General features: G+C 32.7%; 1 protein-coding gene across 13 annotated transcripts in view; it reads right to left on the bottom strand.

Annotated features, from left to right (window-relative positions):
* DGKB (diacylglycerol kinase beta) overlaps nucleotides 1-17910 on the bottom strand; it is a 755291-nt gene that overhangs the window by 435119 nt on the left and 302262 nt on the right. For all 13 annotated transcript variants that reach the window (XM_032760162.1, XM_032760169.1, XM_032760230.1 and 10 more), the window contains 2 exons: nucleotides 3122-3207; nucleotides 917-1006 (listed from right to left, as the gene is read on the bottom strand). In XM_032760162.1, the coding sequence (XP_032616053.1) occupies nucleotides 917-1006; nucleotides 3122-3207 (176 nt within the window). The remainder of the gene's footprint in view (nucleotides 1-916; nucleotides 1007-3121; nucleotides 3208-17910) is intronic.

The raw sequence follows: 17910 nt of genomic DNA, 5'->3' as shown, positions 1-17910 counted from the left end.
CTTTGATGCTAAAAATATTTAGCATTCAAGTCCTGCTTCTTTACCAAAGTCTGATGGTGTTTAGTGATCTTATCTAGTGGTGTTCAGTGATTTTCAGATAAATATAGCCTATTAGTGACTCTGCAAAATGTTTTAAGACCTCATCTCAAAATATTCTCTCTTTGCTTACCCTACTCCATCCACAGTATTTCAGTTTCAGTTCCTTGAATATGTCAAGTGCCTTGCCACCTCCGGGCCTTTGAACTCAATGCTCCCTCTGCCTATGAAGTTCACACCCAGCTTTACATGGCTGTGTCATTATCTAGCTAGTAGTTTTTTCTTCTATGTCATATCCTCAGTGAGGTCTTTCCTTATAATGATCATCTGTTTACTTGTTAGTGTAAAGTCTCACATATGATTTTATGGGCCACTAGAAATTAAGGTACTTTTGTTTTTCTTTTGTCAACTCTGTATCCAAAGTGCAGAGCACAGCTGGCTAGCATAGAGTGAGTCTCAAAAACTGAGTATTATTTAACATATTCACTCCTGGGAAACTAATTCATTCGCCTTTCATTTTTCCTTTGTGATTTTACCTCCCAAATTATAAATTAAAAGTATAAAAATTACCTTGAAGTGTATCCATGTGTACCTTATTTTCTAAACAAAAAAATCAAAAACAAAAACCAGGGATGTTTGGAAACTTGCCCTCCTTTAGTTTAAGTCTCTATTTAATATCACATTAAAACCCAATATCCATGATCTCTTTGTCCACTATTTGTTCTTCTATCCAAGACTATTGTTCAAAATCATATATTATATATACATCAGTTATCTTCACTGAAATCATATGGTTTTTGTTTCTTTTCTTTTCTTTTTGTTTTGCAAGGGAAAGGGGTGTTGTGTACTGTTTCTGCTTTTGTTGTTGCAGCTGCTTTACCTCCTCCCCATCGCAGGCATCTTGCTAGATCATTGCCAGTCCCAAGAGGCAGAATTGCAACTGGAGGATGCTTGCCTACATTGGCCTTTTCTGCAGAATAAAAAAAATACAAATAAAGAAAATTTTAAGTTCAGATAAAACAACAGAAATAAAAAGATAGCCTGATGACATTCAATGAAGGAATTCCAATAGGTACTCATAAACAAAACATAATTGTATTTTTAGATATATACAATAATGAATTATGGATAATTTGTACACATTTGTAGCAATTGATAAAACACAAACACTATTATTCACAGAATGATGGAATTTTCAAAACTCAGGCAAGAGGAAAGCTTTTTAAATATCTTAACTCAGCTAAAAATTGTGGTGTGTCTTATCGCCATTACAATCCTCAGGGATATTATTATATACAGCATAAGATTACAATACAGAGACACAACTAGGATGGATGGGTAGGTTCCTACATAAAGTTCTTTTGCAACATCAATTCCAGGTACATTTTACTTAAAGGAATAAAATATTTGAAAACTGTTGAATTATAAAAGTGAGTAAATTGCTAACAATGTCCTTGACTTTTTCCCACCCATGGTGTTGCTTTGTGTCAGAGCAAACGGAACACAACGTTAACAGCTGGAATACAACGAGATCAGCAGGTTTTCCATGAGATTAATCTTTACATCACATAATACTTTGGGTTCAGAGCAGTAAAGATCTCTGCCGCTGACATCCCATATGCTTTGGTTTGAATCATCGCATGCCTTGAATTAATCTCACAAATGTATATCACTTTCTTTTATTTTTCTTCCTCGTTAGCCCCTTAAAATCAGTGTACCTATGTGTGTAGGGATAGAGGGGATAGATAATGTAGGGATATGTCACAATGAAATAGCCAACAATAAGATTTTGAGGGCTAAAACAAGCTAAGAATTCCTGCTATTTTTCCTCTAAAACCCTTACAAGTCCTTAGATACTTTTCCAACTAACTCATTAACTTTTGTAATTCTTGAATTCTGGTTGTCTTCTCAGATAAAACATATAAATATGATTTACATTGTTTAATGGAAGGCCAGATCAGAATTTTCAGTTTCTTTTTAAATCAAATATTAGTAGATTAAAGCTGTTAGATCCTTATCAAAAGTGTTGCCAACATGTATTTTTTTAAATTTGAATATTTTTGGTGTATGCAAAGACAAAATGTTTTCTGCACTGACTAAATAGGTGTCTGTTTCAATTTATACAGAAGGTAAAACTTCTTTTGAATCAATTTGTTTCATGAAAGTGCCTGTTTTAAACAAAGAATTGATCAATGCAGTAACTGAAATGAGACCAAAAAGAGTCAATATTTGTTTTGGATTTATTTCCTCATAAAGGCCAATTCATGATCTCTTTTTCTAACCAGCAACCAGTTCCAACAACTGACTGGATCTAAAAAACCAAATAATTTTCCTTAAGTTATAGTTTTTCTCGTACTGCATACTTACTTTATATCCTCAGTCATGTTCCTGTATTATTTGCTCATAAAAATCGAGCTTTTTCAGTTTAAAGAGAGAGACAATATAGAATAAGTCTTAACTGTGCATTCTAATCTCAGCTCTCTCAGTTCACAGCTATAAGACTTTGTTGTAGTTATTTACTTTTTTTCAAGTTTTAGGTTCCCTATCTCTACATGGGATTATTAATACTATCTGTGTCATAGAGTTGTGAGGAATAAACAAGATAATATGATGAATAAAAATTAGCTATGATGATGATGATGATGATGATGGATGATAACGACATGAATGTATAGAGAGGGTAAGGTTTTGAGGGTCCATGTTTTAATAATGTAAGCACATCAATTTTGCACAGACTTTATCACAAATACTAAGACTGCTCCTTCAGCTCCTTGTCTGGGGCATGCAAACAATCTGATTTCCTAAAGCCGCATTTGAAAACAGCCCATTTGAAAACAACTCTGAAAATTTGGTAAACCCTGTAAGAAGTGGATTAGAAAGGAAGGACTTCTATGTACTTGTAAACTATTTTGCCAGTTAAATTTTTGAACTACAGAATAATAAGTTAAACCAGTGTGCAACTTTCCAGATGTCCAATTATATAACTGCTTCTAAAGATAATGATACAAGCAATAGACACATAGATGAAACAGGATTTAAAGCTATCGCTCTCTCCCCAGCCATATTAAGTATGTGTCTGCATTACCTATGCAATCCAAAACCCAGCCCACGGTTCCATCTCCACCACAGGCTAACACTCTGAAGTCAGGAACATCACGGAAAAAGTTTAACCTGAAAAATAAGCATGTTATGGCACATGATTAATAGTTTAAAAATATTTTCAGTTTTGTATCATTAGCATTTTACCTGATGAAATACATTATTTTATAAAAACTGTAAAATATCTCAGTGATAACTTACATATCCTTTAATCCTATTTTATAATTATATATTCAAGATTCTATAACTTAAAAATATTTTGTAATTATATATTCTAGATTCCATAATGAATATACTCTATTTTTATTTAATAAGCTCTAAAATTTTAAGAATAAAATTAGTAAATTATAGTAATTTTCATTGATATTCTCCCAGATGTGATTTGCAGTTCACATAACCCAGAATGACATACTACATTATTTCATTTAATAAATTTCATCAATCCAAAATTATCTTTTGAGTGAATATATAAATGTGACAGTTATGTCAGTAAATATGTCTTTAACAATTTTCTACTTTCTCCATTACTGGGAGAAATTGATCAGACTGCAACTGGGGTTCTAGCCAACTTTCCTTTTGACTGAGAATCTGCAAATAGGAGTCAGGCTTCACCTTGTATTTTGACCTGGTTGACAGTGTTTTCCACCCAGGAACACTCTAGCCTAATTGCTGGGTCAGCTGCCATAAATACCCACTGCTTCTGCTGTTACTGCATGCAGTGTGCTTAATAATGCAACCTACCTTGGGAAAAGTCACAAAGGCAGGTAATGCAGCCAGCTATACAGTCATAGCCTATTTTATTGCAATAAAAAAATTGAAACAGGACAGAAATTTTGGTATGTGTCTCTTCACCTCCCTTGTCCCAAAGATAACAACTGATAGCGATATAATATGCAACTATCCCAGGAATTTTTCTACGTACTTACATATACAAATTTTCGTACATAAGTCTTTATTACACACATATTTTCAACATGAATAAAACTGTGCTATACATACTGTTCATTAACTTGTGTGGTTTTATTTTAACTTCAAATATGTCTAAGAGAACTTTGTGTATCAGTATATAACATATGCATATGTCATGTGTTGCATTCTGTCAGATTATTATTTTTAAGCACTGCATCATGTTTTATAAGTTCATGTACTACAAGATAAAATGATTTCTTTTTATGAATTTTTAAGCTATTTCCAGTGTCTCATTATTACAAAAAAGTATTTAACATTATTTGAAGAACATTTGTGTAAACGTGCACATATGTTTTGAAGGCTACTCTAGAGAAAAATATTCCATTACATTATTATATCCCTCTGAATGGCTCCCACTGTCAAATATGCAAGGATCCATTTCCTTGCAACCACAAAACACTACATATGAACAACTTTATGATATTTCTTTAATAATGAGTGAAAGCCAATGTCTTTTAATTTGTTGTAAAATCACACTTCCCTGTTTACTAGTGAGTTGAGCATATTTTTATACATTTCCTGAAGATGTGTAACTTCTCCTATGAAAAGAACATTCAAAGATGTGCCTTTCTTTCTATTGAACTCTTTTAATTTTTAATTTTTATTTTTTTTTTGAGATGGAGTTTCGCTTTTGTCGCCCAATATGGAGTGCAATGGTGCAATCTCGACTCACTGCAACGTCCTCCTCCTGGGTTCAAGCGATTCTCCTGCCTCAGCCTCCCAAGTAAGCTGGGATTACAGGTGCCCACCACCACGCCTGGCTAATTTTTGTATTTTTAGTAGAGACAGGGTTTCACCATGTTGGCCAGGCTGGTCTCATACTGTTGACCTCAGGTGATCCATTCTCCTTGGCCTCCCAAAGTTCTGAGATTACAGGTGTGAGCCACTGCGCCGGGTGAGTTGTCTTTTAATAATACTTTACAAACTCTTCGCGTATTACAGCAATCTTTGCATTTAAATTTGCATCATTTAAAAAAGTTTTGTCAGAGTAATACCAACACTGCATAAATATAATAAAATATGTATAAAAATTACTAAAACCCATCATCTGATTGTAATACCCATGAATATTTAGAATGGGAAACTTTCATGCATTTTCTCATTTATTATATTGTGGATATTTAACCTTTGTGAGACATGTTGCAAATATTTTATTCGGTTCTAATACCCATTGTTTTACTTATACTAATACATATACAATAGGATAAACACATATGTACCAGTTGCCCATTCCAGGAGGTAGAACATTTCTAATAACTTACGTATTTCTCTGTTTTCTTTCCCTCTAGCACTGCCCTTTCTAATTTACAAAGGTGAGCGCTATTCTGAATACTGAGTTACCATGTGTCTGACATAATCAACATGTGTCTTTCTACTTTTCCCACTTAGCATTGGTACTCGGATTCATTCATGTTGTAGCTGAAGCTTTTTCCACGGGTAGCTGAAGTTCTTTTTACTTCTACTGCTGTGTTAAATACCACTTATATGTCTTTTAAAATCCATGTCAATGGGCATTTCAACTGGTTTGCTTTACATTCTTGCAAAAAGTGCATTCTCGTAAAGGCATACCTCATTGTATTGCTCTTTATTGAGCTTAGCAGATACTGCAATTTTTACAACTTGAATGTTTGTGGCAACTCTGCTTCTAGCAAGCCTATCAGTGCCATGTTTTCCAACAACACATGCTCACTTGGTGTCTGTGTCACATTTTTGTAATTATCGCAATATTTCAAGCTTTTTCATTATTATTATATCTGTTCTGGTGATCTCTGATCAGTTTTTATAGTAATTGCTTTGAGGTGCCATGAACCACGCCCATGTAAGACAGAGAACTTAATCACGAATGTTGTGTGTGTTCTGACTGCTCCACCCACCAGCCGTTCTCCTGTCTCTCTTTGTGTCCACAGGCCTCTCAATTCCCTTAGACACAACGGTATTGAAATTAGGGAAATTAACAACCCTACAATGTCCTCTAAGTGTTCAAGTGAAAGGAAGAGTTGCATTTCTCTTTCAATCAAAAGCTAGAGATTATTAAGCTGAGTGAGGAATGCATGTCAAAAGCACAGGCAGGCCAAAAGCTAGCCCTTTTGTGCCAGTAAGCCAAGTTGTAAAAGCAAAGGCAAAGTTATTGAAGGAAATTAAAAGTGCTATGCCAGTGAACACACAAACAACAAGAAGGCGAAACAGCCTTATTGCTGATGTGGAGAATGTTTTAGTGGTCTAGACAGAAGACCGAAGGAGCCACAACATTCCCTTAAGCTAAAGCCAAATCCAGAGCAAGCCCCTAACTCTATTCAATTCTATGAAGGCTGAGAGATGTGAGGAAGCTGAAAAATAGTTTGATGCAAGCAGATGTTGGTTCATGAAGCTTAAGGAAAGAAGCTGTATAAACAGCAAGTGCTGAGGAAGAAGTGGCAGCAAATAATCCAGAAGATCTAGCTACAATTATTGATAAAGGTGGTATGCTAAACAACAATTTTTCAATGTAGACAACATAGCCTTCTATTGGAAGAAGATGCCATCTAGGACTTTGATAGCTACAAAGGAGAAGTCAATGCCTGGCCTCAAAGCTTCAAAGAACAGGCTGACTCTCCTGTGAGGGGCTAATGAAGCTGATGACTTTAAGTTGAAGCCAATGCTCATTTGCCATTCTGAAAATCCTAGGGCCCCTAAGAATTATGCTAAACCTACTCTACCTGTGCACTATAAATGGTGGAACAAAGCGTGAGGGATATCACATTTCTTTACAGCATGGTTTACTGAGTATTTTTAGTCCACGATTGAGACATACTTCTCAAAAAAAAAAGATTCCTTTCAAAATATTATTTTCATTGACAATGTACCTGGTCACCCAAGATTCTGATGGAGATGTGCAGAAAGATGAATGTTGTTTTCATGCTGGCAAACACAGCATACGTTCTGCAACTCATCGATCAAGGAGTAATTCAACTTTCAAGTCTTATTTAAGAAATACATTTCATATGGCTATAGGTGCCACAGACAGCGATTTATTTTGGGGATCTGGGCAAAGTAAATTGACAACCTCTGAAAAGGACTTAATAATCTAGATGTCACTAAGAACATTCATAATTCATGGACAGAGGTCAAAATATCAGCATTAACAAGAGTTTGGAAGAAGTTGATGCCAAGTCTCATGGATGACTTTAAAGGGTTCAAGACTTCAGTGGAGGAAGTCACTGCAGACATCATAAGAACAGCAAGAAGTAGAATTATAAGTGGAGGCTGCATGTGACTGAATTGCTGCAATCTCATCATATTTGATGAGAACTGAATTTGAAAGGATGAGGAATTGATTTTTAGAGATAAGCAAAAAAAGAGGTTTCTTGAAATGGAATCTACTAGTAAAGATGCTGTGAACACTGTTGAAATGGTAACAAAGGATTTAGATTATTACATAAATTTAATTGATAAGGCAGCAGCAGGATTTGAGAAGACTGACTCAAATTCTGAGGGAAGTTCTACTGTGTATAAGATGCTAGCAAATAGCATTACATGCTAGAGAGAAATCTTTCATAAAAGTAAGAGTCCATCAATGGGTCAAACTTCATTGTTGTCTTATTTTAAGAAACTATTAGAGCCGTCTCTACCTTCAGCAACCACCACTCTGATCATTTGGTTCCCATTAAAATCAAGGCTAAACTCTCTACCAGAAAAAACATTATGACTTCCTGGAGGCTCAGATGATTGTTACTATTTTTTTTTGCAATGAATTATTTTTAAATTAAGGTACATACATTTTTTAAACCACAATGCTATTGCACATTTAATAGACAACAGTATAAACATAACTTTTATATGTACTGGGAAACCAAAAAATTTGTGTGACTCACTTTATTGTGATATTCACTTTATTGTGGTGGTGTGGAACCAAACCCACAATATAGCCAAGGTATGCCTATATATACTTCCTAGCACTTAAGAGCAGTGGCCACTTTAGAGTAATGCATATTAATATGCAACTTTACCAGATAACATCAATGTTTTTCACAAAGAAGTTGCACCAATGTACAATGGATGTGCTCTATTGAATCCATTCTCTTTTAACACTTGTCACACTTTTTCATTTTATTTATTTCTTATTTTTGTGAAATGCCTATTTATCCTTTTGGTTTTTATTATGTATTCCTTTTTACCTTGTTGGTTTGTAACAAAATTTTACACGTCTTTGATTTTAGTCCTTTTTGAATAGTTTTTTTTCAAATATCTTCTACAAATTTAAAGTTTTTTCTTTTACTTTCATTAATGTGTATTTTAATGAATAAGAACTTAGTTTTAATATTCAATTTCATCATCCCTTTGATAAGTAGTTAGTACCTTAACTAGTCTTCTGTAAGACAAGCTTCCTTACTCAGAGCTCAGAATTCACATATACTCTCTTAAAATGTCGGTTTTGCTTTTGACATAGAAATTCTTAGTTTGTTGTGGTGTGAAGTACTTTCTTTTCTTCTCTCCCCACTTTCTCCCATCTCCCCTTTATCCTGGCCTCCGGCCCTCCCTCTCTGCCTTTCTTACTCCCTTTCACCCTTCCTTTTAGCTGTAGTGCAGCACTTTTTTTCTATTTATTTTTTATCCATCTTTTCATTTATTGAATAATTCAACTTTCTACTATGCAAAGTCCGTGATAAGTATTATTTCCACATATGGGTACATTTCTACTTGTATTCTCTATCGTGTTTTACTCACGACGTTGTCCATCTCTGCACTAGTACCACACTCTCGCAATTACTATAGCTTTCTAGTAAGTCCATATCTCAGGGCATGAAGAATCTTACCAATTATTTCTTCTTTTTTTATATACATTTAAACTCATATTTCACCAAAACTAAAATAATAGTAAGAAAAACCAATCATGATTTTGACTGAAGTTGCATTAAAACTATATATTAATTTTGGGAGAAATAACACATGTATAATATGAATTAAGTTTCCTTATTCATGAATGTAGTATTGCTCGATTTATTTAGATATTCTTTAATATCCTTCAACAAATATTTAAATTTTCTGCTAACAGGTCTTGCACATATTTTGTTAGATTTATTCTTGGTTGTTTTGTAGTTTTTGTTGGTATTTTAAATATTTAAAAATTATGTTTATTAATAACATTAATATTTTTGTTGCTGGTGTATATAAACATATTTGACTGTTATACATTGATTTTATAAATAATCATATTATCACTGTTTTTCTATTGCTTACATTTTGTTTATGGATACATTTGGATTTCTATGTATGTAATTGTGGCATTTGCTACTAGCAACGGTATTATTAGTAATCTCCAGTCCTTATAATTGTTATTTCTTTCCCTGTGTCTTTTTCCTTGACAGAATTCCAACATATGGTTGAATAGGAGTATTCATAGTGAATAGCCATATCTTGTTCCTGAAGATAAGAATTACTTTGGGAATCTGCCCATTTAGGATATCTGTTATTGAGATTTTATTTTTCTTTCTTTTTACTTTCCTTTATTTTTGATGGAGATTTTTTACGAGGTTAACAAGTTTCCCTTCAACTCTTTTTAATAAGAATTTTTACTATACATAAGTAAAAAGTTTTTCTGCATTTTTGAGATTTGACAAGGACTCTGTCCTTTAATTGGTTAGTGTGAGAATAAACATTTACATATTTCTGCATTATTAAACCATTGTTGCAGTCCTTTCATGCACCCAAATTGATATTTGTGTATTAATATTTTTAAGATAATTGAATTTCTTTGCTAATATTTTGTTTAGAAATTTTGCATCAATATTTATGAACAAATTGACCTGTTTTTCTTCCTCATACCACTTTTGTCTACTTTTTAAAATTAAAATTATACTGCCTTAAAAAATATGTTGCAGAATATTCCTCCTTTTACTATTTTTGTGGAAGAATTTGTATAATTATTGAAGTTATTTGAAAACTGGTAGCACTTGCATATAAAACCTGAATTTCTGGTGTGTTTTTTTTTTTTTAAAGAGAAAAGTCTTAAATCATTGTTTAAATTACTTTAATAATTATTCTTAAAAATTTATGATTTTAAATTCTTCTTAAGTCAGCTTTTTTTCCGGCTATACTTCTGTAGCAATTTGATTCTCCCTCCTAGATTTTCAGACATTGGCACTGAAGCATAAGAAAACTTTGTAAAACACTGTAGTAGCTGCAACATTTCCCACCGAGCTAATTGTTTTTGGTGAAAGCCTAACCATCCAGTTGACTCACCATTGTTCTTCTATTCCATGATGATGTTTCATCTGTTATTCATTCTTGTTTTCTTTAAAAATTGTCATCATTGGTTCTTCAGCAGCATCCTACCCCCAAACATAAACCCCATGTGACTGTCAGACCAGCTTACTCTCTGTAAATTGATTGCTAATTGGAAAATTTGACCTCTCTTTATCTCAATTTCTTGATCCATTCAATCCATGCAGTTTTCCCTAGAAACTCATTCATTCCTTACTACATTCATTCATTAATATCCTTGGGATTTATTTAGTGATTCTGACCCTCAGTTTCCATAACTTTAGAATGGAATTAACACCACGTGGTTTGTTGGCTTCTCTTTATATACACATAAAGTAAATGTGTATGTAAATACAACTTACTATTCACATGTTTTTACTAATTTAATTATATATTTTTTCTTTATTAAAAGTAGTCTAGATGTGTTTTAGGTCAGAGGGCCACTTCTCTATTTCCCCACCTCCTCCACCTGCACTGTTCTGGCAGAATAGTCACAATTTTCTAACAAGCAGTAAGGAGAGTTTTTCTGCCTCCAATCTGAAACTGTAACTAGTGGACAATTGGGAGACCTGCCTACAGCACTGGAGACACAAGGTACAGAGGAAAACAGCTGTGATAGAGGACAAGTAAATTGAAGAGGCTCAGCAGGAGCCAAAATGCAGGGTCCTGCGTGGCACTGACTTTTCACCCAGGAAGGCTGTGATGAGGAGCAGCTGTGAGGCTTCCACATCACGAGTCACCCTTCCAATGGGGAGAAGTGAGAAAATTGGGAGTGTCAGGAAGGACTTCACTCTGGGGAAACTTTTGTACTGTGTATTGTACTTTTTACCTATCAATTCCACAATGTTCCATGTGAAGAATGAATAAGCATAAACATTTTGCAATGAAATCATGCTTGGGTCCTGAATTTATTTGCACCATTTTATTAATTTTTTTGAAATTAAAAGTTCAAATGATTTATGAAGAAAATGAATGATGATGAGTTTCCAATGTTGGCCTTTATAGCACTGATTCACCTAGAGAGTTTCCTATGTATCTGCAATAGCTACATTTGAAAGCAAGCCTATTATTTGGGTTTAGCAGCCTTCTGTCAGACGCTTCTTTTTTTTATCATATTTGCTCTATAATCACCACTATAACATTCCATAAAGTTTCAGTTACTCAAGATGAATAAATTCTAATATCCACTGCAAAACACTGTTCCTATAGTTAACGATACTGTTTTGTACATTTAAAAAGTTCAAGAATGTAGATCTTATGTTAATTGTTCTTACCACGACCGCAACAAAAGAGCAGGTGGTGAAATTGTGATGCTTAATATTACTAAAAACAAATCCAGAAAATTTCATCTAAGATTCAGAGGCTTACTTTGTGTTAAGATAAAACTGATACAGAAAAGGCAGTAAATTTTCATTTGTACCTAATTGTTATTAGGTACAAAGCCCACCAGGAAAACCTTTTTTAAAAGAAAAGAAAATTATAGTACTGATTCCAGAGTCTTGGAAAGTGTCATAAATCAGAATTCTTAACATCAATATGTAAATATTACTTTTTATTCCAATCTTATATTTTATTATTACAAAATACTATCACTTATATACAATGTGGCTGTATGGGTTAGAAACAGATTAAGTATATAAAATAAATATATGGCTATAAGTAGTATATATATTATAAATTATAAAATAATAGTTTCGATACTTAGAGGAAATCAGTGTGAGAGTCATAAATATTTTCAGCATATCCATGCATGGTGAATGCTCACTTTAATTATACATATTCATATCTCTTTGTTTTAAAGAAACACAAGGCTGAAGGATCCAAAATGACTTTACCATATGTCATCAATTCTTTTTCCTCCTTCTTGTTTAGAAAAAAATAATTTCAAGAGCTTGCCTTACGAAAGGTCTGCATTCTGATTTAGGTATTTAGAGACAGAAAGAGGCATACTTATCTCTGATTATTCTATTCAATTCATATTTATACTTGCATGTATACAGTTACATACTATATTATTCTTAAAGTTACAAGATTATACGGATTCAAAATTGCCTCCACAAAATCTGGCTGAATTTTCTGATTTGTGATGTTACCATTGTTTTTGAAACAATATTTATGGTCTAGAAAACCAATTTTTAATAACTTTCAGCTTATTTATTAATACCCAAACTGAATCTATACATACCTTGGTATCATTGATATTATTATTATTGCTGGTGTAATATCTTTTAAAAATCGATGCATGAATTATTTATGCTCCCCAACGTTTCATTCTATTATATATATTACAAAATGGGGGAAAGGTTATTTCATGTTTTTCTCTGTGGATTTCGATGTTTCATGAATTTAATGTGACTCTCTCAACATTTTAATTTAAAGTAAAATTAATTATAATAATATCCTCCAATCTAATATCTTATGTACTTTATTTCAACAATACACTATAAATTTAGTTAAACTAGGAAATGCACCTGTTCCAGCTAATTTGGTTAGAGTTTTGAGATATTGTATGGAAGCTGAATTTACACTGTTTTGAGAAGACATTCCATGTGGATAAGTGGGATAGTTATAAAAAATTAATTTGAATTAATCTTTATAAATGCAGTGTAACTTAATTCTGTTACCATAATAACCAGAAATAAGTTTTAGAGTATTTGAAAAATATACATATTCCAGTGGACCATTAATAATTGAAACATTCATTTCATTATTTCTGGAAATCTCAAACAAATCTTTTATGCTTATGTGTGTTAAAAGTGAAGGAGAGAGGGACAGAGAAAGGGAAAAACACAGACTGAAATGACAAAAGAGAGAATGAGACACAGAAAATGAGAGAATATTTATTCCTGGGGAACCTATAATGTTATCTCATTAAATAACTTTAATATTCCTCCTACTATAAAATGAGTTAGAAATGAAAGGTCAGTAAATGACAGGTTCTATGATGTAGCCTAAATATTTTTCCTTTCCTCACTAACGTACGTATTTCTTTAAAAATTAATATTGGCAGAAATATCAAATTTTTAGAGTCATTTCTGAGTGAATAGAAACATTAATATTTAGTTGAAATATTCTTGCCCTCATATAGAAAACATTTATAATTGTATCAGTGTAAGTAAAACACTTTTGTAAATATATTTTGTTAAAATATAAATTTTTTCTATTGCATGGAAAATTATAACCCTTTAAGGATATTTTTAAAATATATAAATTAATATTTAAAAACCAAGTAACGGATGCTAAACAAAAATTATGAGTGGTCATTATTTTAGACTGAGCTTCTGCACTAGGCCCCAGCAGACCAGACCAAACCAGAATGGTGTCGCTTGTGCTAAGTGCCACGTAATCAAATTGAACTTTGAAATGGTCCAGTTAAAAAAAAAAACAAAAAACAAGAGATTTGCAGCAACCAATCAGTAGGGGGCCCAGTTCACCAGAGCTAGCATGATAAGGAAGTCCCCTCTGTTTTGACCCTGTAAGAAAAGTAACTTTGAAATGACCAATCTGCCTTTCATTCCTTATTTCTGCTTTCTTCAGCCCTCTTCTGCTTATAAAGCCAAACTCCTGTGCTCAGTTCATTGAATACTCATTCTATTCTATAGAATTAGGTGTTACCCAATTCTAGAATTGCAAATATAAGCCAATGAGATCTTTAAGCTAAATTTGTTGTAAATTTGTTTTTTGACACCAAAGAACACAGAATACCTTTTAAAAAGCCATTTTCTCTCATCTGTAAGTGTAAGTGTTTTCTACATTAGAAAGGGAGCGATTTAATTGAACTCCGTATTTGCATACTGTATTTACTGCTACAAATATGCAGTAAAATTTATGGTCATGCTACATGAAAGTCCATCCCTAAAAGTACTAATGAATATGCATAAGTTATGTGTGTACTGATATGTATATATATGTTTGGAAATGCAGTTTAAAATATTTATTGTAAGTTACATGACTAAACATAGAGAATTGACAGACAATTCTGATGTAAGGAGTTGAAAATGAAGGGAAAAATACGATAAACAGTGTCAATTAAAACAGAAGTTACACATTCTTCCTGATATTTGAAAGAAGTTAAAATGGAATAAGTCATTCTTATTGCTTCTAATTGGAAAGCACATATATATCATTTATGGTCCAAATTTATAGTCTATAAAATTAACCCCTAAAATGTAGCAGCACAAGTGATTAGGTTGCTCAAGACTGTTTGAAAAATTTACTGAAATCCATTCTGTCGTGTGAATGTTTTTAATATTAATAATTAGAATGAGTTTTTATTCTGTACACATCAGATCATTCCACTGAGTTAGCTTAGAGTGTGAAGTAAGAATGTATTTTGAAAGGAAATAAATCTAGACTTCTACAGAGGAAAAAGTACTTTGCTTAGGTTCAAATACAAAAGAATAGCTATAAATACTTTATAAATGAAATGGCACCTGCACCTATCCACTTATTCAATATAAATGTAGTAACTACAACTATGTACTAGGAACTGAGTTAGATTCCAGAGATTCAAAAGCAAGGTAGAATTCTTGTCTTTGATTATCTCACTGGCTTAACTGAGAAGGCAGACAAGAAAACAAACAGTTCAGGTCACTATAAGATGTTCTTTGAGGGCAGTTAATGTGGACTAGGTAGGGATGAGGGGTGGCTTAATAAACTTGGAGACACATGAGTTGAATCTTGAAGCCTGGGTGAAGTTAATTAGCTGATGAATTGGGGGACAGATGTGAGGAGAAACTGAGTGAAGGGTTGTTATGTAAGAAGGAGGGTACATATAAATCCTAGGAGAGTGCTTAGATGACAAATCTTGAAAGCCTGAAGTGACGTACTGTCAGAGGGAATGAGAAAGCGGTTCTTCAGTGAATGGTCTTTTTATTCATCAAGTTAGAGAATAAAAACAGTGTGTAAATTTGGGAAAAGGGGAGAAAATTAGTTTAGTAATAGACATATAGAATTTGAGATACTCATGGAACTTGTGTTCATGGAGTATTGAATATAAGAAGTTAATTTCCTCCTTATGATCTCTCTTTGATAAATAAGGAGCAGGAGAGTGAATCCTGATTATGTAGGGCCTGATGTTTATAAAAATTGAGGCCCCCTTTAAGAAAAAATATGCAAAATAAATGTGCACAAACTTTTATAAAAGTGACGTAGATATATAAATATATAAATAAATACTTATCTATAATAAAAATCACATTAGATTGTAAATTTAAGATAGCTTACAAACATTACGTCGTAGGATTTGGAATAATAACATAGTTTTATAAATTAATAAACTGCCTAATGCTTTGTTTTTACATTTTTATATGACAATTTAAAATAATATTTGTACTGAGGTTAAAAGATGATTTTCTTTTCCTCTAGAATGATTTATTAATATATATTTAAATTGATGATTTATCAAGAATGTTCCACTTAGCTTCACAAGTCATCATTGATAAAGTAAATTTTTAGCATTATTGTTAAATATGTGAAAATCAATATTTGTTTTTTAGTCATAGCCAAGCTGTAAGACTTGCAGGCATTTCAATTTTTTGCTCAATGTCTAACCTTAAGTACTCTTTGAATTAATGATATACATTAACCATTGTTATGTTAATAACATGACATATTGTGAGTTTTATGTATCTTCATTGATGGCGATATTTCATAGAGATTTATAAAACATGTACTTTACACATAAACATGCCTGCTTGTTGTAGAGCTGATATAGGCTGTGCTCTACAAGCACAGGAATAATGATACATTTAATATCATGTAACTTTCATCAATAATAAAAATTTAAAATTGTTTATACTGCATTGTTAACTGTATTCCTGGAAGAATAACACTTCTGTTTTGATGAGGCATTAAAGAGAACTGAATGGGATGATTAGAAGAATTTTCCGCAGATAAGCTTTGAACTTTGTACATTTCAAACCTCATTTCTCCCCTACTATACATATATTCTGTTACCAGGCAGGCTCTGGACCATTTTTATCAAGACATGTCTTCTGGCTCTTTAAATTTATGTCAGAAAACCAGTGTAAAGTCACACTGGGCAATGGGGATATGCCTGGAAGTCATTTTTACACCAGGAGAACTAGCAATAACAACCATACACAAAAATATCCGTGAACCACATATTATAAGTCTCAGGATTCAATCATGTAATTGGACCTCATCCTCTTTTAGTCAGATCCTAAAATGCTCATGCTCATTCCAATGCTACTAGTCACTAGGTAAAGTGTGATGAAAAAGGAGTTGGAATGGAGACAAAAGTCTTTTTTTTTTTTTTTACTGTTTTATTTTTCCATATAGATGCCCAATTTTTCTGGTTAATACCAATACATATACAGGGCATGAGGGAGGGCTCTTAATTATCTTCCATTGATGTATTTGCCTCTCTATGCATTACTACTGAGCTGGCTTAACTAACATTGTTCATAAAAATTCTTATAGTTAAAATACTTTCTTTTTAAAATATCAAAAACTCAAATGAGAAAGGCAATACAATCACATTGCTAAGATCCTTCCTATAGTCTTAAAAGGAGTCCTTGCAAGTGAGAGACACTGAAGTTGAAGATTCATTGCCTTCAAGAGCATCTGCTTCTGTGCATACATCTTACTATAGCATAATACTGGTCAGAGACCATAGTTTAAAATATGACAGCTACTTGGGAGGCTGAGGCAGGAGAATGGCGTGAACCTGGGAGGCGGAGCTTGCAGTGAGCTGAGATCCTGCCACTGCATTCCAGCCTGGGCGACAGAGCAAGACTCCATCTCAAAAAAACCCATGAATAATTTAATTACACAGAATTCTAACTATAGGCATAAAGGTAACTAAATGAAAAATATATGACTCATCAAGAAGAGATAAATAAAAGTAAATAATGTAATTGGAGAATAAAACATTATGAATTCAACAAACATCTGCCATTTTCAGGAAATGATATGTACATAATTGAAGATTAGTATCAGACACCAAGATATTTATGATTTTAATAGTTGTTAATATAATTTGTATCAATTTTATCAAATGTATTATATTCCAAATCCAATTATCTGCTTTTCAGATTGTGTTTATTAGGCTAAACTTGTCTTGATTACGAACAACACTGTTACCCAATAATATAATTCAAGTTGTAGATTTCTATATGCTGATAACCTCTATATTAAATTACCTTAAATGTTCATGCTCCTTGAGTTGCAGATTTTAAATAGAAGAGGAGGGTATGTATAATCAGGAAAAGACTGGCTGAAGGAGTGTTGTCCAGAGAGATTTTTACAGGGTTTTATTACTTGAGTCACCTAAGACTTGAGTCTTATTATTATTATTATTTTGGTCCAGAAGGTTCCTGGGTGACTACTGAATCAGTAGGAGAATAACTGAATAATTTATGTGTGTGTGTGTGTGTGTGTGTGCATGTGTACAAGCAATATAATTATGGCTTTTATTTTAATTATTAGAATATTAAAATTTCCTTGGATGTAATTATAATTTTTGTGAGCAACGAATTTAAAGCACAATTTTTTATCAATCAATTCATTACTGTATTAGAAATCATGTTTTTGCCATGATGG

Source organism: Hylobates moloch, unplaced genomic scaffold, assembly GCF_009828535.3.
Source record: "Hylobates moloch isolate HMO894 unplaced genomic scaffold, HMol_V3 SCAFFOLD_1, whole genome shotgun sequence".
Taxonomy (NCBI): domain Eukaryota; kingdom Metazoa; phylum Chordata; class Mammalia; order Primates; family Hylobatidae; genus Hylobates; species Hylobates moloch.
The sequence above is the reverse complement of the archived record's forward strand: the minus strand, read 5'-3'. Positions and strand labels throughout refer to the sequence as shown.